This window comes from Odocoileus virginianus, chromosome 15, assembly GCF_023699985.2.
Source record: "Odocoileus virginianus isolate 20LAN1187 ecotype Illinois chromosome 15, Ovbor_1.2, whole genome shotgun sequence".
In the NCBI taxonomy this organism is placed as follows: Eukaryota; Metazoa; Chordata; class Mammalia; order Artiodactyla; family Cervidae; genus Odocoileus; species Odocoileus virginianus.
The window spans coordinates 433,003-458,392 of record NC_069688.1 but is presented as its reverse complement, the minus strand read 5'-3'; the positions used below and the strand labels follow the sequence as shown (position 1 = coordinate 458,392).

Sequence of the window (25,390 nt, the reverse complement as noted above, 5' to 3'; positions counted from 1 at the left end):
ACATACCCAGGATGCTGCTAGAGTCTGCAATGCCCCATTGGTTTGTCTCTGCCTCCCCCGCCCGGGGACCAGCGTCAGAAGCCTGAGGTGCCGTGATGGATGGTTCTGGCCAAGGCAGGAAGCAAATGATGCTCCTGACAGCCGAGGGCTCATGGCACCAGGGCGGTGGGGGGGGCCCTGGGAGGTGTGGACGGCACTGCAGGCACCAGAGGGGCACTGCTGGCTGAGAGGCCGTGGGCTCTGCCTCTGCCCAGGCTATGACTCTCCCAAGCTGTGTGTTCCCAGGAACGTGTCCTAACCTCTCTGGGCCACTAACTGACTACTCCACTGCTTCATGGGCTTGGGGTAAGGATCAGTGCAAAAACTGGGCATCCTCTGTACACATTACCATGGCACAGGCTCCGCACGGGCCGGGCTGTTTGATCCAGAACCTTCTATGCTTGTGCTCATCTATCTCAGCCTCAGGCAGCCCTCAATGGGAGCTTGGCTCTGCTTTACCTGGGTTCCTGGGTACTAGCAGCCGGTGTCCTGGACTCAGGCCTGGACCCGGCATGTCTGAGCCTCGCCTTCCCCATGCAGGGCTGAGGAAGCCGAGCCGCAGACACACCAAGGGCCGCCCCGCCTGGACGCTGCCTGTTCTCCCAGGAGCTGGGGGGGGTGGGGCCCTGCTTCCTGGGGCTCCTGGTCACAAGCGCCCAGCGGCTGGCTCCGGACACACAGCGGAACCCCCAGAAATGCCGGCTCCTCCTCCTTCTCCCCTCGGCCTCTGCCCTGTGCTCCTTCCCGTGAAAGGCTGCAAGTCACACACCTTCCCGGCACTTCTCAGGGAGCCTGGGCAGCAGGCCAGGAGCACGGCGGCCGCCCATCCTGGGAAGAGAGGAGGGAGGCTCCAGGCCTTGGGGGACTGGGTGATGCTCATGGTCACCCAGTTGCCAAGTGGGAGACCTGAGTTGAATCCACACCTCCCACCGATGAAGGAGCCCCAGGAGCGACTCTGAAAGCGACCAGACTCCTCCTTCCATGTCTCCAGCCTGGTCCCTGCCTTCTCCCTGGAGCCTGATTTTACAGCATGAGCAGACCGCCCCATTATTTAATAAAACTGTCAGAACCACTGATTTGTGCAAGGCACACGGCTCTCTCCTTCTCTCACTCCTTTCTTTCCAGATTCAATAAACCCTGAAGTTGTTCCAAGAAGACAGGAGAGTGATGGGAAGTATCAATGACACGTGAGAAAATGGTGCCATGCAAGCAGGGTGCCCTTTGCCTGCAACAGCCCACTGGGACCAGGTAAAGCTCCCCCACCCCAGGGAAGGTCAGGCAGCTCAGGGCAGGGGAAGCGGGCTTGGGCAAGGGCTGACGCTCACAGACGCTCCGCCCCACCCCCCCCCCCCCAAGGGGTGGGAGGAGCTGCGGAGGGTGGGCACCACGAGGGGAGACTTTCTGGAAGAGGAGACTCCAAGACCACATCGTGAAGAATGAGCAGGAGTTCCGCCTTGCACCCCAGTGGAACACTGAGAGGGCGGGGCCGCGTGCAGCAGAGCGGACACTGGGGTGACAGCGTGCGGCGTCTGGGCCAGAGCCTGTCCTGGGCCTGCTGCCGAGATGAGGTCCTCGATGTCCGTCTTGGGGCCTCACGGGCCACAGGAATCTCAGGAGGGAAGCCGCCCTTAGCCACAGGCGCTGGGCCCGGGGAAGGAGCAGTGCCCCAGCCCACCACAGGGAGCCCTGGTGCCTCCTCACCCAGAGGGCAGAACCCTCACCCGCAGGCTGTCCTGGCTGCCGCGCACCCAGGCCCGGCGGGCTCCTCGTGGGTCCTGCCCCACAGCAGCTCCCAGCCCATGTGGTGAGGGCTCAAAAGGGTGACTGCCTGGCTACCTGGCGCCCCAACCTGTAATCACAAGGGCCTGCAAGGGGGAGGCAGGAGCCAGGGTGATGGCGAAGCAGAGACAGACTGATGCTCAGAGGTGCAGGGCCCCCAGGAGCTGGAACATGCGAGGAAACATCCCAGAGCCTCTGAGGACCCAGCCCTGCCAGCGCCCAGACGTCAGACCCTAACACCCACTCACTCCGGGATTCCTGACCTCCGGAGCCGTAACAAGCGGACAGACGTTGGCTCTAGTCACCAAGCTGGTGGTGGTTTGTGACAGAAGAAACAAGGAAACCAGCTCTGTGGCTTTGCTCCTAACTTCACACCTCGACTCTGCTCTTCCTGAAGGCCTCATCACAGACTCCTCCAGCTGCGGGGCTGGGGAGGGACCCCTGCCCTGACATGGGGGCCCAGGGCCGAGGACGCCGAGCTGCCACCCCGAGGGCCCGCGGCCCCGCCAAGGCCTCCGCCGCCGCGGCATTGCTGGCAATGACTGGGGCTTCCTGTTGAACGTTAAAGATATTTTACACGGGAGATTTAGTATGGAACATTATGAACCATTGAGATCACTCATATCAATTGAAGATATAATAATTGAACCCCATAAAGATTGCTGAGAAGCTGGTGGAGCTGTAAGGAGAGACATGAGGAGAGATGTATGGGCCCCCGTTCCTCTGCCCGCGCCCGCCACCCCGCCAGAGGTGCTCATTAGAGATGCTTGTGGGGCCTCCGTCAGCGACACAGGCCTCAGCCGGGAAAGGGGCCCAGGGCTCTAGTCTCAGAGGAGCCTGGGCCGATCCAGAAAGTCCTGTGCATCTCACGGTATTCTCGGTTAAATATTCGGCTAAGAGGTGGAGCAAAGGTGCCTAGGGGATTAGAAATCCAATCTCCTGTGGCCCAGGACCCTTCATTCCATCTCAGTGCTGTGCTCTGGGCCGCAATCACGGATGTAGAGTGAGCCCTGACCCTGGTCCCACTCCAACCGTGACTCTGGTCATGCTGACCCCTTGTTTCTCTCCCAGGCAGGTCTCGATCCCAGAGACGGACACCATCCCTGACCCCCGCCCCATTCATACATTCAGCCCCTCCCTGCAGGCAGCCTGGCTGGCTCTGCTTATCTCTAGAAGGTTCCACGCCTTCGGGGAGATTGGTCAGGGGGAGACAGCTGGGGTCACAGTCAGCCAAATGACCCGAGACGTCTCAGCAGGTGGCCTCACCCCCCACTTCCTGTCCCCGGCTCCGACCCCAGAGGCCTCAAGTCTTTGCGTCTCTGGGAGTGAGGCCCTCAGGCAAGCCGAGCCCTGCTCCTGGGTCTCTCCTCACTGACCCTCTGTGTGGGTGCCTGTCCTGATCTGAAATATGCCAAGGCCAAGGTCACAGAGACCGAGCACTGTGGCTGAGCTGGGACCCTCCCCCCAACTGCGTGTCACCCTCACCCGGCTCAGGGAGGGAGGGCACAAGTCAGCCTGGCTTTGAGGTCCTTGTCTGCGCCTTCGCTGTGTGGCACAGGGGAGGCCACATGAACTCTCTGATCCTGGCCGGCCCAGCAGCAGTGGGATCATGGTGCCACCAGACTGCTGGGTGTGAGGGTCATCAGAGGGGACCCAGCTGACCCCCAGCAAGTACCTGGAACATGCAGCCCTCTGACGTGGAATCTCCCAGGTCCCTGGGGCCCGAGTGTGAATCCAGGAGTGGAAATGGTGCTGGGTGAACAGCCGGTGCCCCAGCCACCCAGCCTGAAAGTCCTTCCATGCTCATAAATCTGCCCCATTCCCCTCAAGCTGACACCCAGCCCAGCTGCCTGCATGATCCAATATATTTCATTTACAAGCTGGTCTATTACCCAATTCATAACCGATCTGTCACCCTGAGGGATCAATGCATTCACGGGGCGCCACATACATAACACCTGGTGTGTAATTGGATCCAGGCTCCCTGGCATCTCTCTGCACTGTGCACTCCCCTCGGGAGCCATCGCCACCCCCACCCCCAGCCTGGGGTGGAAGCACAGAGAAGGGGCTTCCTGGCTCCAGCTCACGGGAATCAAGTGTGATCTTAGGAGGACTTCCACGGTCCTAAGCAAGCTGGGTCACTCCCATCCCTGGGGGGGTCTTCCTTGCATTTTCTTTTGATCCCCACTGATCAGGCCTCTGGGCCCCCTCTGCCAGTCTCCAAGGCCTGGGGTCTCATACCTACCGCTGTGACAGGCACTCACTCACTGGCCCAGGGCCACATTGATCAAGTACATTCCTCAATGCTCTAACGTCAGCTGCTCAACACTTTTAGAGAAAGGTATTCTCTTCCCATTTTACAGAGAAGGATGCTAAGGTTGAGAGTGGCTTTCCCAGGCTGGCGTGTGAGAGCTGGATCTGAGTCCATGCCAGGACGCCTGGCCGGGCCCTGACCGCCTGCACTGAGATGACTCTGACCCTCCTCCCCACGGGGTCAGCAGGCCAATGGCCGAGTGAGTGTGGGCCCCCAGAGAAGTGAGACTGAGCTTTTCACAGGGGTTTGTGTGTGATGGGGGCGCCGTCTCCTGCAGGGCGGCCTATCTGGGGAGAGAGACCCGGGTGACTGGGCTCGAGCCTGCTGCACGCCCAGCTGTGGCCCTGCCGCTCTGGCCCACACGTCCAGCTGATTGCCCAGCCCAGGGGCTCCGCCACCCCACTGGTGGCAGCTCCAGCGAGCTCCGTGGCAGCAGGCTGGGCCCCCTCCCCACCGGACCTTCCTGGAAGCCTGTGTGGCTGACCTCCGGGGGCAAGCTCAGCGTGGCTCCCTCCTCCCCACCGCCTTTCTCACTTCTCTGTTACTGATCCTCCTTTTCATATACGTGGCTCCCTGAAGGAAATGGCGTCCCGCCTTCTGCAAGGAGTCACATGTCCCCCAAAGAGTAGGAAGTCCCCATCATGTGAGAATTTCTCCGCAGAGGCGGGGCAGAATGGGGCTGTCGGACTGGGTTTCCACAGGGACCTGATCTACGGGCACGTCCATTCCCAGAGCGCCAAACCCGCTCGAGGCGCAGGGAGCCGTCCATCTCCCCAGCGCCAGGACAGCAGGGGCGGAGGGCGCGCTGTGGCCGGAGGCCGGGTCTGGGGCCCCAGCCTCACCTCCATGTCTGTCACAGGCAGGGGACTAGGCCCCGCTGCACGCACAGGTGAGGGTCACCTGTCACCCATGAAAGGCCACACGGACGTCCCTCGTCACAGCTAAGAGACAGACCTGGACTGGGGGAGCTAAGTGCTCGGGGCTCCAGTCGGGCGGGCTGGGGCTGAGCCAGGACGCCCCCACGTCAGGCTCTGAGGATGGACACACACATGCACATACACAGCCACACACAGCCACGTACACACAGAGACACACCCAGAGGGTGTTGGCATGTTCAAGGGGGTGGCCATGGGGTCACGGAGCTTCCCAGGTGGCTCAGTGGTAAAAACCTCCCCACCAGTGCAGGAGACCCTGGTTCGATCCCTGGGTCAGGAAGAGCCCCTGGAGAAGGAAATGGCAACCCCCTCCAGTATTCTTGCCTGGAGAATCCCATGGACAGAGGGGCCTGGAGGGCTACAGTCCACGGGGTCACAAGAGTCGACAGGGCTGGGTCACTAAGCAAGGGGTGACGGCCTCTCAGGCCCTGCCAGCCTCAGCAGCAGGTCACCACCTGGCGGCCTGGGCACCTGGGGACACTCCCTCCAGCGAGGGTAGGCTGCTGGTGTCCAGGCCCAGTCAGCCTGCACAGGGCGCGTGAGGGGCTCTGGGAAGGCTCCCCCTGCCCCAGCAGCCCGCCTGGCAGGCCCCGGGGGAAGCAGAGGCAGGCGTCCCCAGGCGGGCGGCGGCCCAGAGGGAGAAGATCCAACCCCTGCTCCGGCGCTGCCCGGGGCTAGCACTCGGCAAGTTCACAGCCCACGCGGTCCCTCTGAGCTTCGATGTCCCTCCTGGCAAGCGGGGCGGAGTGCCCACCTGCACCCCGAGTTGGCCCCAGGACAGACCCCAGGGTGGATGATCCCCCTGGGGCCTGTCGTGTGTCAGGACTAGAAAGGAGAAGGCCGGGGACAGTGGGGTGGAGAGGTGGGGAGAGAGGGAGCCTCTCACAGGTGGGAAAACTGAGGCCCAGAGGGGAACGGAGGTTTGTTCAGGAGCACCCAGCAAGAGTGAGGTGCTGGGAGATGGAGGGAGGGGGTGGGAGCGTCTTCCCGCTCCTGGGCGCCCCATCCTGAGCTCCCATCCTGGTGATGATGGGAGACGCCTTTTGTGGGACGTTCAGGGCCTGGCCTGGGCGGTCTGAAAGGGACACGGGGCCGCGGGGCCAGAGCCCTGGGGGCCAGCAGCGCCCAGCGCGGCCTCTGCCCAGAGCTGTCCATTATCCTTCCGCAGCTGAGGAGGAGGATCGCGAGGACAATTAGTCTCAGAATTACCGGCGGAGGAGAACGTTAAGAGGAAAATAAATTAAAAAGAAATCCATTCGAGCTGTAATTGTAATACAGTGTATCATAGTCAATTGAATCACAAATACAAGCTGGTCCCTTGTCAATTGATTTCAGCAAGTAAACAATTTGGGTATTTAAATTGGAAATTCACTGCAAAGGGAGTGGGATTTGGTTCAAGGAGAACTAAAACTTCAGGTCGAAGTTGGCTCTGGGTCTCCAGTACTGGTTGACCTGGCGACTCTGCACTGGAGGGAGGGGACACATTCCTGCCCTGTCTGCCACTTGGGAGTCATCTCCTCGGGACGCCGTCCTAGCCCCCGGCCAGAGCACATGGCCACCTGCTCTGGGCCACCTTTGTTCCTAGGTACTTCCGCCTCTGCCCATGCTTCCCGCAGCAAGCTGGGGCTTCTCTGTCACATGGATGAATCCCCCTCCACACTAGGGGCTTCCAGTGGGCAGAGGTCCTGGTTTACTTCCTGAGCCAAGCCCAGGTGAGAGGGCAGTACTTGGACCATGCAGCTATCGAGAGAATAATTGGGTGTGTAATGGCTGAGGGGATGGATGGGTGGAAGAATGGATAGACAGGTAGATGGGTGGGTGGATGGATAGGTGGATGGGTGGGTAGATGGATGGATGGATGGATAGGTAGGTGGATGGGTGAGTGGATTGATGGATAGATAGGTAGATAGGTGGATGGATGGGTAGGTAGGTAGATGGCTGGATGGGTGGATAGATGGATAGATAGGGTGGGTGGATAGACAGGGTGGGTGGATAGATAGGTAGGTGGATGGATGGGTAGGTAAGTGGATGGATGGATGGATAGATGGATAGGTAGGTGGATGGGTGAGTGGATGGATAGGTGAATGGGTGGGTGGATAGATGGGTAGGTAGATGGATGGATGGATGGATGGACAGATGGATAGGTAGGTGGATGGGTGAGTGGATGGATGGATAGGTAGATGCATAGGTGAGTGGATGGATGGATGGATAGATGGGTAGGTAGATGGATAGATAGGGTGGGTGGATAGGTAGGTAGGTGGATGGATGGATGGATGGATAGATGGATAGGTAGGTGGATGGGTGAGTGGATGGATGGATGGATAGATGGGTAGATAGATGGATAGATAAGGTGGGTGGATAGGTAGGTAGGTGGATGGATGGGTAGGTAGGTGGATGGATAGGTAGGTGGATGGGTGAGTGGATGGATGGATGGGTGGGTACAGAGCGGCTGGAGAGATGTGTGAACAGCTTAGCAAGACTGCTGGATGTTTCTGAGCTAATCAAGACAAGCGGCCACTTCGTTGAGAAGTGCCTTTCTTACTCCAGAGCCTCTTACTTCCAAGCAAGAAACCGTTTTCAGAGCAAAGCAATGCCTGTTGCCTAGAGGATTTACTGGTCTCCCTATCCCACTAAGCAGCTGGCCTTGAGCACGGTGAACAACCCCTGGACGACCCCTCCAGGAACAGTGCCCAGGAGGAGGGGTGCGGTCCTGCAGGGCGGGGCATCTGCAGGAGCCTGTGGAGGTCATGCCTCTCCAAGTTGCCTCCCCCACGGGGTCACACCATGTCCACCCCAGGGTCTGCCTGAGCTGGCACCAAGGAGCACTGTTCGCCTGGTGGTCACAGCATGGCTCTGCTGCAGTGAGGCTGACCAGCCACATGTCCAGGGCTACCGAGTCAACAGGCGGAGGGGACATGGGAGCCATGCCCAAGGGCGAGAGATCTGAGGGTGGGGGTAGGGCAGAGAGGACCGAGCCCAGAGGGGGTCCCGGAGCAGCGTGTGTTCCCACGGTGCCCACGGCAGGCAGGCCTTCCTCGCTCTGATGAAGAGTGAAGTCACGGCACAGCGAGTGAAGATGGAAGTGAAGGGGACGGGGGCAGGGTGTGCTTTTCAGAGACGGCCATGTTGCCCCTCTTCCCAAGACGTGACGTCTCCCTCCCTCCCCATGAACCTGGGCGGGCTCAGCTTTGCTCACTGCAGTCCCAGTGATGCTATGTGACTTCGGAGATGAGGTCTCAGACTAGGATGCCGTTTCTGCCGGGCTCTCCCTCTGGGGATGCTCCCTGGGACCAGCGGCCAGCCGTGCAGAAGCCCGGGCCACAGGGAGAGGCCACATGCCAGCGTCAGGCCAGAAACCCTAGGTCGGATCCCAGTCAACGGCCGGCATTGACCAGCAGGCCTGTGGCTGAACAAATCTGCGGGTGATTCTAAACCAGGACCAGAGACGAGCTGTCCCTGCAGGCCCCAGCCTAAAGGAGGGTCAGTGGCATTGTTGGGGGCTGTTTTGTTCCACAGTCATGACAACTGCTACAGACACTAGCCGAGCCTCCCCGCTCTGCTGTCTGTTTAACGAGTTCCCTCAGGTCTTCTACTCCCCCTGCCCCACCGTATCACTGAGCTGCCTTAGAGGAGGCTGTGCTGCTTACGGAGTCCATAAGCCGCACGGGGATGGCCTCACGGCAGCGCTAGAAAACATCCGAGAGCAACGGTGCCTGGTGGACAGCCCCTCAGGGAGAGGAAGGCACTCTGTCTTTAATTTTGTCTTCTGCTTCGTTTGGTTGTGTTTGGTTGTCTGCCTGAGTTGTGTCCTGGGGAGTGGAGGAGTTGCTGAGATTGTGTGTGGTTGACAGTGTACACGCGGAGTGTAAGGGCTCCTTGGACGCGGCGCCCCCCCCCCAAAGCCTGGCTCAGCAGGGGGCCTCGCAGGTTTGTAGCTCAGGGTCCGAGGGGCCTGAAGTGCCGGGTCCGGACCCTGGGCAGGGGGTCCCCACAGCAGGGTCCTCTTGGGCTTCTGCGGCAAGCTGGGAGCAGGCACGGCACAGCCAGCGCAGGTGGAGCCTGAGCCCCAGCCTTGTGCAGGCCTGGCTCCCGTCACCCTCCCGCTGGAGGCTCTAACAGTCCCATTCTACAGACGGGAAACTGAGGCTCAGGGGAGGGAGCCGTGAGTGCCCCTGGGCTGTGACCGATGTTGAACAAACACCTCTCTTCCACCAACTCGGTGCTGAAGCCAGGTTCTTCCCAGCACCCACACGCTCCCCAAGAGGAAAGTTCAATGCAGCCAGCCTCTGGCTTCCCATGACTCGCGTCTGGCCTGGAGATGTGGAGACTGGTTCCAAGTCTGGTTTTGCTGCCACGTGCTATGGAACTTCAGGGAGCCTGGTCTCTCTCTGGGCCTTCCCAGGAGAGGAAGGGACAGGGCGGGGGTGCTCCCCCAATCCTGCCGGCTCCGGGAGGGCACAGTGGGTACCACCAGTCATCGCGGCCCCGGCCCATTCTGTGCGGGCACCAGACGGGCACCCGCTGGCTGGCCGCTCACTGCCTGCACCCAGATGGCTGGCCCGGCTCTTGACCTCCCTGCCACTCCAGACAGCAGGAGCCCAAGGTCACCCTGATGCGTCACTCTCCAGCGGGGAAGTTCGGAGTCCAGATAGGTGGTGGCCACTGCTGCCATCAGCCCTGCCCCGGCCGCCCTCCTCCTGGCCCCGTGCTGCCCTCAGCCCATCCATGCCAATGCCTTGCCCCGGAACACCTGCTCCCCGCAGGGTCAGCAAGCGGTGCCAGCGGGGCGGCAGGGGGTGCTGGGGTCCTGGCAGCCTCTCCTGCACCCCCCCACCCCCCAGACGCTCCAAGGTCGGGCGGCCGAGAGTGAGCAGAGGCAGTGCCTGTGCAGGCAAGCCCGGGCCCCTGGGCTCGGGCGGCCAGGCGGGGTGCAGGGGGCCGGCCAGCTGTCTCCTGCTTCTCCACCCTCATGCCCAGCCTTGCCCCGCCCCGGGCTACCCTGCCCTGAACACCTCCCCTCTGTGGCCCACCCCCGGCCTGGCCAGCAAAGCTGGGCTGTGCACTCACACGTGCGGCCCTCCCGGCACCTGAAGGCCCGAGGCCTTGCACCTGTGGCCAGAGCTGTAAAATCCAATTTGCGGCCAACACCACCTCCTCCAGACACCCTGGGCCCGAGCAGCCAGCGCCCTGTGGCTGCAAAGCTGAGGAAGTGGCTGCCTCCCTGGCCCGAGGGTCTGCCTGCTGCCCGCCCCCTCCTCCGCAGCCTGTCCTGCTGCCGTGCCCACACCGCCGCGGGGTCACATTTCCCAGGCCCTGGGGAAGATAGTGTTGAGAAACGCAGAGCTTCGCAGGATCATCCAACCTGAAGCTGTCTCTGGGGCAAAGCGGCTGGGGTCCGGAATGCTTCAGCCCCTCTACAGTGGAAGACGGACTGGGGGGGTGGGGTGAGAGGCTGGAGGATGAGGGGCCACTGAGCAGGAAGCAGCCTCCTGCAGACCCTTCTGGAATTCTGAGGCCGTGGGCTCTGCCTGGCCTGGGGGCCTGGTGTGTGCAGCCCCCAGCCCACAAGGTCTGAGCTCCATGGGGGCCAGTAAAGGGCAGCGCTGAGTCCGGCAGTGAGGGGCCGGGGTCTGCCTGCACCCCCTCCCCACGGCGGCGGGGCCGTCTCCGCCCTCTCCCACCCGCAGAGGCCAGGCGCTCCCAGGGGTCTCTCTGGCTGCAGCCCCTCCGGTGCAGGAATGCCTCCCCCATGCCTCACTCTTGCAGAAGAGGGGGACCCACGGGCAGCCTGAGCTGAGCTCTTCCTACCCCGGTCCCCCTTCTCCGTGCCCAGCCCCCGGCCGGGCAACCGGAGGCAGAGAAGCTGTGACATCACTTCGGGAGCTGGAGGGGCCACAGAGCTAGGTGGGGGGCTGCCCGCTGGTCCTCGGGGAGGACGGGGCGGGCCACGGCTGGGCTGGGCTCCCACAGGCAGTGGAGGCCCTCCCCCATCTCGCATTTCCTGCCCACACGGCCATCTCACCCCGCACTCACACACTCAACACACGCCCCTGCCACCCCTCCCACCCCACGCAGCCCAGGCTCCATCTCTGGGGTCTCGGAGCTGCCTCCCGCTGACGGATGACAGATGGGGATCAGCGCCCCTGTGGCTGGCTCTGATGGCAGTTTATTGGGCGGCTTAGCCAGGGGCCAGCACAGAGGCTGGGGGTCGGCACACGGCAGGCGGCAGGCAGGTGCGAAGCTCTGCGGGTCCATGCAGGCCAGGCGACATCAGCAGCCTGCAACACAAGAGGCTCCGTCAGCTCCTGGCGAGAGAGCCAGGCTCAGCTGCGGCAAGAGCAGGCGGGGAGGAGGCCTGGGTCTCCCCGCACGCCAGCCTCCTGGGGGAGACGAGGGCTCCCCCTTGGGCAGGGCTGTTGAAGCTGGGGTCCTTGTCCCTGCGCCCCTGGGGGCAGGAGGCTGGGCAGTGAGTCACAAGGCGGCAAGGAGGGTGGGCCCTGACGGCCAGCCTCCATCTCACAGGTGAGAAGGCAGAGGTCCCAGAAGGGGAGATGCCGGGGCCGTGGTGCCAGCGCGGGCCCTCCCCCCGACCCAGGTCAGGCTTCCCCAGACCTCACTGCCCTCCCTCCACCCCTGCCCAGCCCGTCCTCACCCGCGAGTCTGGCCTGGCTGCCCTGCTCTCTCCTACCTCCAAAGCCACACGCCTGGCACTTTCTTGGCGCCTCCTGGCCCCCGGCCTCTCCCTTCCGGGACGTCACAGCCGGCCGGCCCCTGCGGCCCCGAGGGCCCCACTGACCGCCACCGCCCCCCTGCAGCGCAGCCCGCACGTCCTCCTCAGAAACACAAGGACTGCGGCCACGCGCGTGTGCACAGGCTGGGGGCCCCACCACCACCCTGGAGCCGCGAGCCAGCGGGTGAAGGGCAGCTCCTCAAACGGCACCTCTTAATGCGGCCCCAGAGCACACTGTTGAAAATCACAGCCCACCGGGCGGGCACTTCCCAGGCCCCTGCAGAAGCCCTGAGGAACAGGGCCGCCCCCTCCGCCGCGCCCGGGCACCCCTTGCACGTGGAGTTCTCCAGGCGCGTGCCACCTCCCTCGCCTCCCCACAGCCCCCTCTGAAGACCACAAGAACTGCTGCTGGTCTGTGCTTCCATCCCTGCTGAGCAAGCTTGCCTGCCCTCCTCCTGGAGGGAATGCTGAGTCCCAGGAAGCGGGGGAGGCCGGAGGGGAGCAGCGGTCACTCCCCAACCACCCCCAGACGCCGGCCCCAAAGGGTGACCGAGGCTCAGCCCACGTGGGCGCCCTTCAGAGCTGCGCCGGCCTCAGCCCCCTCCCCAGAGAGCCTGTGTGTCTCCTCTGCGTCCTCACCCACCTTCCCATCCCTGCACCCCACCTCCGTGCCTGTCACCTCCTCCCCAGGCCCCCTCCCAGGAGGCCCTCTCAAAGCCGGCTTCGCGGGAGACCCTGTCCCGAGAGCCAGCTGCAGGCTGGGGCCTCTAAGCTCCGTCTCCTGGTTGGTAAAACGGGGCGACGGTCAGCTGGCACTCCCAAGCTGGCTTAGCCCTTCCTGGAAGCCTGGGCACAGGCTCTGGCTGGCAGGATGGTGGAGACTCAGCAGCCCCCTGCTGACCCCCGAGCCCGGGCCTATGCAGACCCCACCCTGCCCTCGGCAGGCGCATCGCCACCTGCATGAGTGGACTCAAGTGGCGGACCCCTGCACCCAGCACACGGCCCCCACCCCAAGCTTCCTGCCTGCCGCTCCGCCCTCTGGAGGCGGAGCCTCAGCCGCACGGCTCTGATGCACGGCTGCAGGGGAGACCTTTGGATCTGAACAGATGGGAGGCTGCGGGGATCTGGAAGGCAATTGGGATGGGAGGCCGAGGCCTGCAGGGCTGAGCTGCCAGCACTGGGATCTCCCCGGGGCTGGGGGTCTGCGGGGCCTCCAGGGGGGGCACACATAGGTCCACGGTGCAGAGACTGGCTCTCAGGGTGCTGGGGCTGGAGGGGGCTGTCTTTCTGAGCTTTGCACGACCCGCAGCCCTGCGCTGCCCCCATCCCTGCTGCACCCTCTTCCTGCCCTGGCCGACCTCCTCAGTTCCTGTCTCCTCAGGGTGTCGTCACCGCGGGGGCCACAGGGGCTTCACACACCCCCACCTCATCAAGATGGTGCCCGGCTCCAAAGACCCCCAGGGTCTCAGGGACCCTGGTTTGATTTAGACCCATAACCTGCACCTTCCCCACCTCACCATCAACTTCATGCCGCAGCCACACTCTGCCTGCCCCGTGCTTTCTGATCTCTTAAGAGGAGGGTCATGGCCGGGTCTACAGCCAGGATCAGGCTCTGAGTCAGGTCCATCCCATGACCAGAGTGTGCCCAGGGGCAGAGCTGAGTGTGTGAACAGGGTCAGGGCTCAGAGTGGGACCAGGGCCAGGACCCAGAGTGTGACCAGGGTCAGGGCTCAGAGTGGGACCTGGGCCAGGACCCAGAGTGTGCCCAGGGTCAGGGCTCAGAGTGGGACCTGGGCCAGGACCCAGAGTGGGACCTGGGCCAGGACCCAGAGTGTGCCCAGGGTCAGGGCTCAGAGTGGGACCAGGGCCAGGACCCAGAGTGTGACCAGGGTCAGGGCTCAGAGTGGGACCAGGGGCAGGACCCAAGAGTGGGACCAGGCTCAGGGGTCAGTGTGGGACCAGGCTCAGGGGTCATTGTGTGACCAGGCTCAGGGCTCAGAGTGGGACCAGGGGCAGGACTCAGAGTGGGAGCAGGCTGCCCTAGGGTCCGTCTGGAGCACCATCCTTTGACTGCCTGGGGCTCAGATCACCCCTGAGCTCCCTGGGCTGTGGAGTGATGGCGAGAGTCCTTCTCGGGGTGCAGGCACCACAGAGGCGGGGCTTGGCTCCCCAGGTCCGGGAGGGGGTGGTGCCCAACCCTCAGGTCGCTGTCGACATCCCTCAGATGAGTCATTTCTCACCCACTCACCACTCTGCCAGTGGTGCGCCCACCCCCTTGGTATCTGCCATGGGGATCCAGGCCCAGACCCCTGGGCCTCCTCCTCCACTGCTGGGCCTGATGCCAGTCTCATGTGTCCGCTGGCCGACTGACCATCGCCCCCTGGACCAAGGCTGCATGTGGGTTAGCCCTGCCCTGGGAGGGAGAGTTCAAGGGCTGAGCAGGAGAGCACCCAGCACAGATACAGTCTGCTGGTCCTGCCTGGTGACACTCTCTGAATAGCTTATTAGAAATTAATATTTAATTCTCTTCTGTGGATTTAGCTTAATTATTCAATTTATTATTGCAATTACTGAGAAGTACCCAGAAGCAAAACTGCTTGCTTTGAGCAGGGAAACAGTTGGGGGGCAGTGTGGGGCATCCTTGAGAAGCGCAGCTGACCCTCAGAATGCTTGCTTCATAGACTTAGGTCCAGGGGCTCCCCCAGCTCCCCTGAAGTCCTCATTTTGCAGTGAGGCCCTCTCTCTTCTGTCAGGCGGCTCCCTTCTAAGTGCCTGTCCTGCAAGTGGGGCCTGGAGGCCTCCCCTCAGGGGGTCTCCGAGGGCAGGACCCCACCTGCTGCCTCCTGCGTGGCTCTGGAGAAGCAAGGGGAGGAAAGTGGCCAGGCCCTCACCACCGCACTGGGCTGATGGACGGGGCCCCTGCAGGAGCCCCATGACTGCACAGCCCTGCGTCGGGGCGGGGACTGTCCCCCTCACGGGTCTGATACCAAAGCTGTGAGGAGCTGTGGACCTGCCCCCTGCCCCCGGTGGAGACGGTGGGTGGGACCCAAACCCAGGGCCATGCCACCACACAGACGCGCTCTCACCAAACCCTCGGCCTTAGGCGGTGTCCTCCTGCCACCTGGTGAGTGGGGTCTTCACAGTGGACACAGGGCTGGATGGCTCAGTGGCCTGACCCCGGGGTCACGGTGGGCCAGGGGGACGGGAGTGGCGCCGGGCTTTGCCCTCCCCCACTCAGAGGGGCCCTGGCTGGCATCATCAGGTACCCCCGCTCCTGTCCTGATGATGCTGAGGGCCCGGGGCCCTGGCACAGCCTGGGATTCTGGCACACTCCAGGGACAGTGTGACCCCTGGACAGGTGCGGCCCCAAAGCCCGGAATCACAGAACCAAATCTGAGGCCAGTGCCAGCTGTTGGAAGGGAGGGGGTTAGGGAGGGGGGACAGTGAGGGCGGGGGCTGCCCCAGGGACACGGAGGGCCACGGCCACCTCCCCAGGAGCTGGGCACAACGGGCTCAAGCACCCCTACCCCCCCACGATGGGAACAAAGGCCGAGGGGCTGGGGTTGAGCGAGGTTTCCAGCCTGGGTTTCAGGAGTCACTGGGGAGCCCGAACTCCTGCTTCTGGGGAGGCGTGTGGTCGCGCAGGTCAGCAGCCAGTTCACAGGAGAGGAAGCCTGCCACGTCCCCGTGGGCACCTGGGGCAGCTGCTCCAGCTGCGGGTCCCAGGCTGGGACCTGAAAGGCTCCACGCCGTTCCATCCTGCCCCCTCCCAGCGGCTGGCAAATGCCGTCACACCGTCCACCAGCCCCTCCCGTCTTCACACCTCTGTGCGGCTGCCAGCACTTTCATGCTTTTGTTCTCTTCCACCTTTGTCCTGGTGGGGGGCATTCCCACTGGCTGGCTGGGCCAGGCCCCCCTCACGTGGCCATCTGCCCAGCCCGGGGGTGCCGAGGGGTGGGGCCATCACATGTAAAGGGAAGGGGGCTTGCTGGGAGCAAACTCTGCTTCTGACAAGCGGCCCCAGGAAGCCCGGGGGCCTCCTGAACGCAGCCTGGCCTGGCTCCTGCTGCGGTGCTCCACTGACAGTGACCCCAGGCCTTTGCCTGGCCCGGCTCCCGGCCCCAAGAGCCCAGCTCCTTGTTTGGTGGAGGAGCCCATACCCAGCTCTCAGTCCTCAGCTCTCAAGAACCACCTCCTCCAGGGAGCCCGCGCTGCAGAGCTGCGCCCCTTCCGGCTTCCACTCTGCTCCTGACAGCTCAGCGCCTCGGGGACGGCCTCTCCCCTGGCTGTGCGCCGCGGAGCAGCGCTGGGTCCGCTTCCCCACAGGAGGGGCGGGGGTGTTCACTGAAGCGGACGGAGGCATCGCCGACCTCGGGACTGCTCGCACTTGTGCCCGTGCGTCCCGCCCGAAGCGACAGGGAGGACGAGCCACAGCCCTCCGGCTGGAGGGCCACGCGGGAACATTAGAGAGAAAAGCCAGCTGAGTCCCAGCTCCACAAACGAGGGCGGGCTCGTGACAACACCAACACCACTGCGACGGTGACGGCGTGGGGAGGAGACAACCTGTCACGGAGGCGGAACTCCTCTGGGCCGTTGCCGCTGATGCCCACGATCACTGCAGAGGCAGCACGGACGCCCCTTCACAGATCGGGGCCGCGATGGGGCCACAGCCCCTCCCCCTCCTCCCGCTGCCTCCAGCCTCGCCCAGGGTCTCTGCCCACCTGCCTGCTGACCGGGGCCTCTGGAAGGCGAGTGCTGGGCCCCAGGGGGAGATTTCCATGCATAAACGCCCAGGGAGCCACGTGACCTTCAGGGAGCCCTCCCAGCGCCCCCAGCTGGCATTCTTACCTGCTAAGGCAGGGCGGGCAGGGCTGCCCAGTGTCACTAGACCACAGGTGACCAGGACATCAGGCCTTTCGCAGGCTCAGCCTAGAGCGGTCATCTGAGCCACCTTCACAGGCTGGCCCCAAGGACGGCACCACTGACCACCCTGGCCATGTGGGCGACCTGCAGTCCCCACAGACCTCAGGGTGGCTCAGACCCGAGCTGGAGCCTGGCCCCGCACTCCCGCTCTGTGATCTTGGACGGCCATTTGGTCTTCTGGGCAGCATTTCCCTGGCATTCCCAACCCCAGAAGGCTCACCCCTCTGTGCTGTTCCCTTCCGGGTAAGTCCCTTCATCTCTCCGTGTGTCGGTTTTCTCCTCTGAAAAACGAGGACACACCAGCACCTCCTTCATGGGGCTGTGGTGAGGATTAAGTGAGCTTCTCCCATGTAAAGCTCCTACTGATGGAGCACAGTTGTCTCCTGCCCACCCGGATGCTACGTTCCGTCTACCGCCGCAGCCTCTGGGAAGGGGGAGCAGGGAGCTCAAGGTGGGGTCTGCCCCTCCCTCCTGACCTCAGGCATGTGCACACACACACAGACACACACAGAGATACACACGTGTACACACAGACACACACAGAGATACACACGTGTACACACAGACACACGTGCACACACAGAGACACACACATACACACAAAGACACACATGTGCACACGGAGACATATGCAAACACAGAAACACACACATACACACAAAGACACACATGTGCACACACAGAGACACACACAGAGATACACATGTGTAGACACAGACACACGTGCACACACAACAAAGACACACATGCACACACAGAAACACACACATGCACACAAAGACACACATGCACACACAGAGACACACAGAGATACACACATACACACAAGGACACACATGTGCACACAGAGACACACGCAAACACAGAAACACACACATACACACAAAGACACACATGCACACACAGAGACACACACATACACACAGACACACATGTACACACAGAGACACACAGACACACACACACACACACACAAGGACACACATGTGCACACATACACACACAGACACACATGCACACACAGAGACACACAGAGATACACACATACACACAAGGACACACATGTGCACACAGAGACACACATACACACAAGGACACATATGTGCACACAGAGACACACACATACAAAGACACATGCACACACAGAGACACACAGAGATACACATGTGTACACACAGACACACATGCACACACAGAGACACACACAGAGACACACACAGAGATACACATGTGTACACACAGACACACATGTGCACACAGAGACACACATGCACACACAGAGACACACATGTGCACACAGACACACATGTACACACAGAGACACACATGCGCACACAGAGACACACACATACACACAGACACACATGCACACACACAGAGACACACACATACACACAAAGACACACATGTGCACACAGAGACACACACATACACAGAGACACACATGCACACACAGAGACACACATGCGCACACAGAGACACACACATACACACAGACACACATGCACACACAGAGACACACATACACACAGACACACATGCACACACAGAGACACACACATACACACAAAGACACACATGCACACACGAGACACACACCTACACACAAAGACACACATGCACACACAGAGACACACATGCACACACAGAGACACACAGGCAGACACACATGCAGATGCACACAGAAATACACACACAACACACAAGAAGACACAAGTACGCACGCACACACAGCTGCAGACACACACGTGCACAGAGGAGCCTGGAGATGAAGACCCCACCACTCACTTCCCAAATGGAAATAATGGCTTCGAGGTCTATATTTCACAGCTTTCAGAAAACATTAAAAACATGATTTGCTATGAGCCTCCATTGAGCCCCTTAAATTTTTGTGCTCATGAAAAATGCTTCATGGATTGTTGCCCAGATACTGGAATTTCCTATTTGCTGAGGCCCAGCCTTGTGACCCCAGCGGGAGTGGGTGAGGACAAGCCCCCACTTGCCCTGGCCCCCTGCTCCCTCCTCCAGCTGCTCCGGCATTCTGCACCAGGCCTTGTGACGCAGAGAGCCCACAGCCCACAGGGACACACAGACAGGTCCACAGCAAACACAGTTAAACATGAAAAGAGATCCTGAGGATGTAGACGCCTAAGTTGCGGGTGCCCAGGAGGACAGAGAGACAGGGAAGCCCCGCAGATCCAAGGACTCAACTCCTTCTACCGGTTCCACCAGCTCCTTCCCCGTAAGAGCCACGGCTGAGACCTGGGCAATCCTGCTGCCAGCCAGTTGTGCCGGGCACCAGGAAACCAGCGTCCCTGCAGCCTGACACCCCGCCCCACATCTCGAGAAATCACAGGGGTACATGCCCAGGCCATGCTAGGGACTCAGAGCCACCAGAGCTTCCTCTGCCCGGCTTCTGAGATCGCATCCCTGAAAACCAAGGTTGACGCCAAACCTTCATCTCTCATATCTGCTTAAAGCAACCGGGCCTGGAGGTACTTCTGGAAACAGCACTTTCCAGAAGGGCAAAGGGGTTGGATACGAGATGAGGCACTGGGGCCAGGAGCTGGTCTTGACCAGGACAGGCACGCTTGCTTCTGCTCCTGTGTCATCTGAAGTCCCTACCAGGGCTGAGGAGGCTCGACCAGGACCACAGACGTGGTCCACACCCCAGTCACACTGTGAGGTTGACCCAAGTCACACTCTGAACCCTGACCCTGATCACACAACAGAGCCCAACCCCGGTCACACTCTGAGTCTTGACCCTGGTCACACACAGAGCCCTGACCCTGGTCCTGCTCTGAGCCCTGACCCCGGTCACACTCTGAGCCCTGACCCCGGTCCCGCTCTGAGTCCCAACCCCGGTCCCGCTCTGAGCCCTGACCCCGGTCCCACACAGAGCCCTGACCCTGGTCCTGCTCTGAGCCCTGACCCCAGTCACACTCTGAGTCCTGACCCCGGTCTGCTCTGAGCCCTGACCCTGGTCCCACTCTGAGCCCCGACCCCGGTCCCACTCTGAGCCCCGACCCCGGTCCCGCTCTGAGCCCCGACCCCGGTCCCGCTCTGAGCCCTGACCCCGGTCCCACACAGAGCCCTGACCCTGGTCCTGCTCTGAGCCCTGACCCCAGTCACACTCTGAGTCCTGACCCCGGTCTGCTCTGAGCCCCGACCCCGGTCCCACTCTGAGCCCCGACCCCGGTCCCTCTCTGAGCCCCGACCCCGGTCCCTCTCTGAGCCCCGACCCCGGTCCCACTCTGAGCCCCGACCCCGGTCCCTCTCTGAGCCCCGACCCCGGTCCCTCTCTGAGCCCTGACCCCAGTCACACTCTGAGCCCTGACCCTGGTCACACTCTGAGCCCTGACCCTGGTCACACACAGAGCCCTGACCCTGGTCCCGCTCTGAGCCCTGACCCCGGTCCCGCTCTGAGCCCTGACCCCGGTCCCGCTCTGAGCCCTGACCCCGGTCACACTCTGAGCCCTGACCCCGGTCCCGCTCTGAGCCCTGACCCCGGTCACACTCTGAGCCCTGACCCTGGTCCTGCTCTGAGCCCTGACCCTGGTCCTAGACAAGCCCTCATGCTGCTGTAAATTGAGTGCAGGGGCTCACAGGTGAGCGAGGCTGGCTGGGCTAGGCAGGGGGTCCTTCCACTTTGGAGACCTGCAGGTCCTGACCTGCCCGGCCCACACACCCCCAACCCCCAGCCCCCATAAGGACCTGGCAGAGATGGGCCTGCACACCTTGGCAGCTGGGAAGAACTGAGCATAGGGGAGTCGCAGCCCCGGGAGTCGGCAGGGGTCCTGGGGTGGCCTGGACAGGGGGGGCGGGGGTGATGTGGGGCCGCACCCCCTCCCTGGGAGACCCCTGGGGGGCAGGGCCTTGCCGACCCACACCCAGAAACGGGCATGTGAGGCTGCGGGTGTCAGGGAGCCCCTCCCTCAGGGCCTGTGTTTTCAGCAGAAGTAATAGCCCCCTGCATTTGAATAGAGCCTTTTCCTTCCTCAAATCACTGTTTATATTTAGCCATTATCTGCCTTTGTCCTCAGAGCAACTCGGCAGCAAGAGAGAGGCAGACGGCAGCCCCTCCACTCTGCAGAAGCCACGCCCAGAGCAGGTGGGCTCCAGGTCCCTCGGGCCCCTGCTGCCTGGCCTGAGCGTCACAGAGGGTGCCTGAGCATGACAGGCTGGGGTCTCTCCCAGCTTGGTGATGTGCCAGAGACGAGGTGTCCCTACAGGGATGGGCTCAGGGCTCCCCTGGTCCCACAGGGCCCCGGGGACACCCACACCCACAGACCCCCGCCCAGATGTCCTGGGGCCTGACTCCCAGCTTGTCTACCAGGGTCTGAGCTGCCCTAGCCCCAGGCCCTCCCCACTGTTCGTCTGCGAGCTGCTAGGAGCTGGAGACCCCTCCTGCCCTCTGAGCCCAAGGGCCACAAAGGGGCTAGTGGCCGGCCATGTGGCCTGGGTCTCAGCCTCGCCTTCCATCTCCCCAGGGGACGGGCATGGCTGCGGTCAGGCTGGTCCAGCCAGGGGGCTCATTGGAGGTGGATCAGCTGTTCCCGCGGGGTCTGTGCGCCTGGCCCGAGAACACATCCTTGGGTTCCCTCTCACAGTGGGAGGGGTTCAGGGGTTCAGGGTGCAGTGCTGCTTGGCCCTGGGGTGGGGTCACAGCTGGGTGTGCAGGGGAGGGTGGGGCAGGAGGGCTGGGCAGCCCTCGGAGCAAAGGAGAGCGGTGGGGAAAACCGAAGGAGATGAGAGGTGGCTGGAGCGGTCCAGAGGCCCGGGCGGAGGGCAGCCCCTCCTGCTGGCCCCTCAGCACCAGGTACTATCCCTGCCCAGGGCCCAGGAGCGCAGGCAGCCCCGTCATCGTGGGCCCTCACCTCCGGCCCACGACGGAGCCCAGGCTGGGACATGGCAGTGTCCTGCGTGTGACTGTGGGCCTTAGTCTCCCCTGCTGGATGGTGCTGACGATGACTGTCCCACCATTGTGAGCAGAATGACCCAAGTAGCAGGCATGTTGCCCCCAAGGGTGACACCCGGCGCTCTATCTATGCCCTGGGCTGCCGTCACAGATGACCACAGATGGGGTGGGGTGTTCTCCCAGCTCTGGAGGCCAGGACCCAAAACAAGGGCCAGCAGGGCCTTAGGCACCTCTGAAGCTCCGGGGAGGGTCTTCTGCCTGACTCTGCTCACCACTGTCCTAGGGGACTGGTCAGTCATGACCTGCCGGAAGTCAGTGCTTACACAGGGGTTTTCAGGAGAGTCTGCCCTGGGCTGTGAGCTCCAGGCACGTGGGCTGCCCTCAGCCTTGTTCACCACTGGTCAGCAGGGCCCAGTCCGTGGCTGACACATCAGAGGATGAACGGATGTATAAGTGGACGGGTGGGTGGATCAGGGAGAAGGCAATGGCAGCCCATTCCAGTACTCTTGCCTGGAAAATCCCATGGACGGAGGAGCCTGGTAGGCTGCAGTCCATGGGGTCGTGAAGAGTCAGACACGACTGAGTGACTTCACTTTCACTTTTCACTTTCATGCATTGGAGAAGGAAATGGCAACCCACTCCAGTGTTCTTGCCTGGAGAATCCCAGGGATGGGGGAGCCTGGTGGGCTGCCATCTATGGGGTCGCACAGAGTCGGATGCGACTGAAGCGACTTAGCAGCAGCAGCAGGGTGGATCAGAGATGGGGAGATGAGTGGACGGATAAGTGGTGGGTGGTGGATGGGTAAATGAATGGATGGGGGTGGTACAAGGAGAACAGATGGTTGGCATAGGGGCAGGGATGGCACCTACCCAGGCGGCGTCACTTTCGGACAGAGGTGGCAACAATGAGGACGATGACCAGCAGGACAGTGACACCAGCTGCCAGGAGGAAGCACTTGACCTTGCGTCTCCGGAGCTGGAAAGAGAGACAGAGGCTGTTGTCATGTGTTGAGTTCCTGGCCTCCCATCCTGGGGGACAGTGGGCCTGTGACTGGAGTGGGGTGGGCCCACCTGAGGCCAAGGCCCACACAGACCTTGTCCCTTGCAGGGGGCTCTGCCCTGAGATGGCACATAGTCATCCAAGAGCTGCTCTGGGCTGGCCCTGGACCCAGGCCCACAGGAAAGGAGGCAGGAGAGCCGGTAAGATGCCCGCAACTCCAGAGGCGGCCAGGCCTATGTGTGGCTCCTGGTTTGCCCTCCTCCTTAGCCACGTCCCTTCCTGGGACCTTGGATTCTTCTGCAAGTACAAGACGATGCCATGGACTCCAGGAGACACTTGGAGGAATCAATAGATGACACATGGCAAGTACACAGCATGGAGTCTGACCAACGCTGGTCGGGAAGCCCTCTGCAGACACGTTCCTTATTCCTGTATGTTGCTGTAGTCACTACAAATTTACAACTTGCCGGCCCACCATCAAAGGCCTCAGGGCAGGAAGACACACAGATCAGTGCCAGAGAACTCGTCAGGGAGGGTTCTAACTCTCCAGGTCCTGAATGGAGGGGGTGTGACTCCCCAGGCAAGCCAGCCGGTGGGAGGTAAGGGACCAAGGTGGAACCTGGGGCAAAGCGAGAGCTTAGAATAGCCTGGGAGGTCACCAAGCAGTTCAAGAGGGTTAGTGGCAAGGCCTCTAACTTCACAAGAGTTAGTGATTTAGGAAGTAAATAGGAGGATGGGGAGGAGAAGGAAGACCAATCCCTGGAAGGACAAAGGCCTCAAGCAGAAGGGGAATCGGAGAGGGTGGGGGCAAGACCAGGAGGGGAAACCTCAGAACCTGGCTATGATGGGACACTCAAGAAAAGGGAAAGAGGTCAAGGATGAGTCCCCCGACAGCTCATCTGAGCCATCAGATAGCAGATGTTGGGGCTGGCCCTGCATTCATCCAATCATTATTGCGCTCCTTCCATTCTTCCATCACTCATCCATTCATTCCACTGATCTACCTACCTGCCAGTCCACACACCCATCCCTCCATCTGTTCATCCACTCATCCATCCACCCACCCATCCACCAACATGATCACACACACACCAATCTATCCACCTTTCTGTCCATCCACTCTCTCAAGGTGGCTCTGGGCTCTAGAGTGGACATTACAGTGGAACGTTGACTCAGCCATGGGGAAGGGAAGAACCTGGCAGGGACAGGGTAGGCGGGGTCGCTGGAGTAGGCGGGACTTAACTCTGGTTCAGGGTGGTGTCTTAGATCTGCTGGGTGACGGAAGGATGAGCAACGCCCCTCTTCACTGCCTCAGTGCCACTCCAGCCTGATGACCAGCCATAATCAGAACAGCCCTGCCTCCCAGGCATGCAGACAAGTACTGTCACGCCGTGTCCTGGGCCAAGACTTGGCTCAGAGAGGTTAAGTGACCTGCCCCGGCCTCACAGATGGTGTGGTGCTCATCTGAGGTCAGACCTCTCTGTCCCGCTGCCCAGCTATTGTCACAGGTCACACTGCTGCCCTGACATGCCAGTTGTGTGGGGGAGGGGCTGGAGTGAATCAGACGCAGCCTTCAGGGAGCCCACAGCTGGGGGTGGAGATGTCATAAACCCACAGCCCTCCTGGCAGGGAGGGGCTCCGAGGGAAACGGGCTCCAAGCCAGAGACCCTGCAGGACCCTGGACAGCGCCCACGGTCCATGTGCGGCAGGACAGCCCCCTTTCAGAAACGTTGTGTGTGCCCAGCGTCCCCCTGGGGCTGCATGGACTCAGCGCCTCCCCGACACTGACCGGCAGGTCCTGTCGACGCATCTGCAGACAGAGAGCCGCCAGCTCACGAGCTGCAGTCAGGATTCCAACCCAGCGCCCGTGGCAAGCCTGCATATATGCTCCACGCCCCCCACAGAAGGGCCGATGAGCCCTGCAAGCTCTCAGCACCCCTCGCACACCCAGGCCCCCACACGAGGACTGATGGGGACCATCTGCGGGAATGTGGACACCCGTGAGAAACACAGCTGCCAGGGTCGGGCAGGGCTGGCTTCCACAACCTGCCTGTGTGTGTGGCTGGGGCACACTGCCCACCTCCCAGGCTCCAGACGGTCACAGCATGTCACGGTCACAGCTTTCTCATCCGTGTGGCCCAGGCAGAGCCCAGCTAGGACCGCCTGGCCTCATGCTCACAGCTGGCAGGAGGGGTGTCTGTGCCCGGCCAGCCCAGATCAGCCTTCCTGGACCCTCAGGCTGACCCCGAGCTGGACAGCAGCTGAGCGCCTGCGTGGGTTCCATCTATGCCAGGCCCGTGCCTCCCTGGTGCCCCTTTGTGCACTCTCCACACCTCACCACCAGGTCAAACAGAGCAGGGAAGTGAAGCAGCGGGGCTGGGAGCCGCAGCAGCAGCCCAGGCACCTGGCTGGAGGGAGAGTGGCCCCAAGAGCAGCAGGACAGGTCACCAGGGGGAACTGGGGTGGCAGGCAGCATCCCCGGGCCCTGCCAGCCCTGCCAGCCTCCGGTAGGCCCTCCCCTTCTTGTCCCTCCTCTCCCTGCAGCGAACCATGCTGGGTCTCCCATCTGACTTCAAGGGGAAGAGGCGGGCAGGTGATGACAGGCGGGCCGGGGGCCGCCAGATGCTCAGGTGAGGACAGATGGAGGAGCAGAGGCAGGCTTTGATGAGATGCGCTGCGGTCCCGGCCCCTGGGACCCCCTCCCATGGCACAAGGCAGAGCCCCGCCACCCCCCAGCCTCTGCTCAGCCCCC

At 62.1% G+C, this 25,390-nt stretch overlaps 1 protein-coding gene across 4 annotated transcripts in view; it reads right to left on the bottom strand.

The window, feature by feature from the left end:
* Nucleotides 1-11,217: 11,217 nt before the first annotated feature.
* Nucleotides 11,218-25,390, bottom strand: part of TSNARE1 (t-SNARE domain containing 1) — a 112,726-nt gene continuing 98,553 nt past the window's right edge. For all 4 annotated transcript variants that reach the window (XM_070476908.1, XM_070476909.1, XM_070476912.1 and 1 more), the window contains 2 exons: nucleotides 22,509-22,614; nucleotides 11,218-11,345 (listed from right to left, as the gene is read on the bottom strand). In XM_070476908.1, coding sequence (XP_070333009.1) covers nucleotides 11,246-11,345; nucleotides 22,509-22,614 — 206 coding nt within the window. In that variant the 3' untranslated portion in view covers nucleotides 11,218-11,245. The remainder of the gene's footprint in view (nucleotides 11,346-22,508; nucleotides 22,615-25,390) is intronic.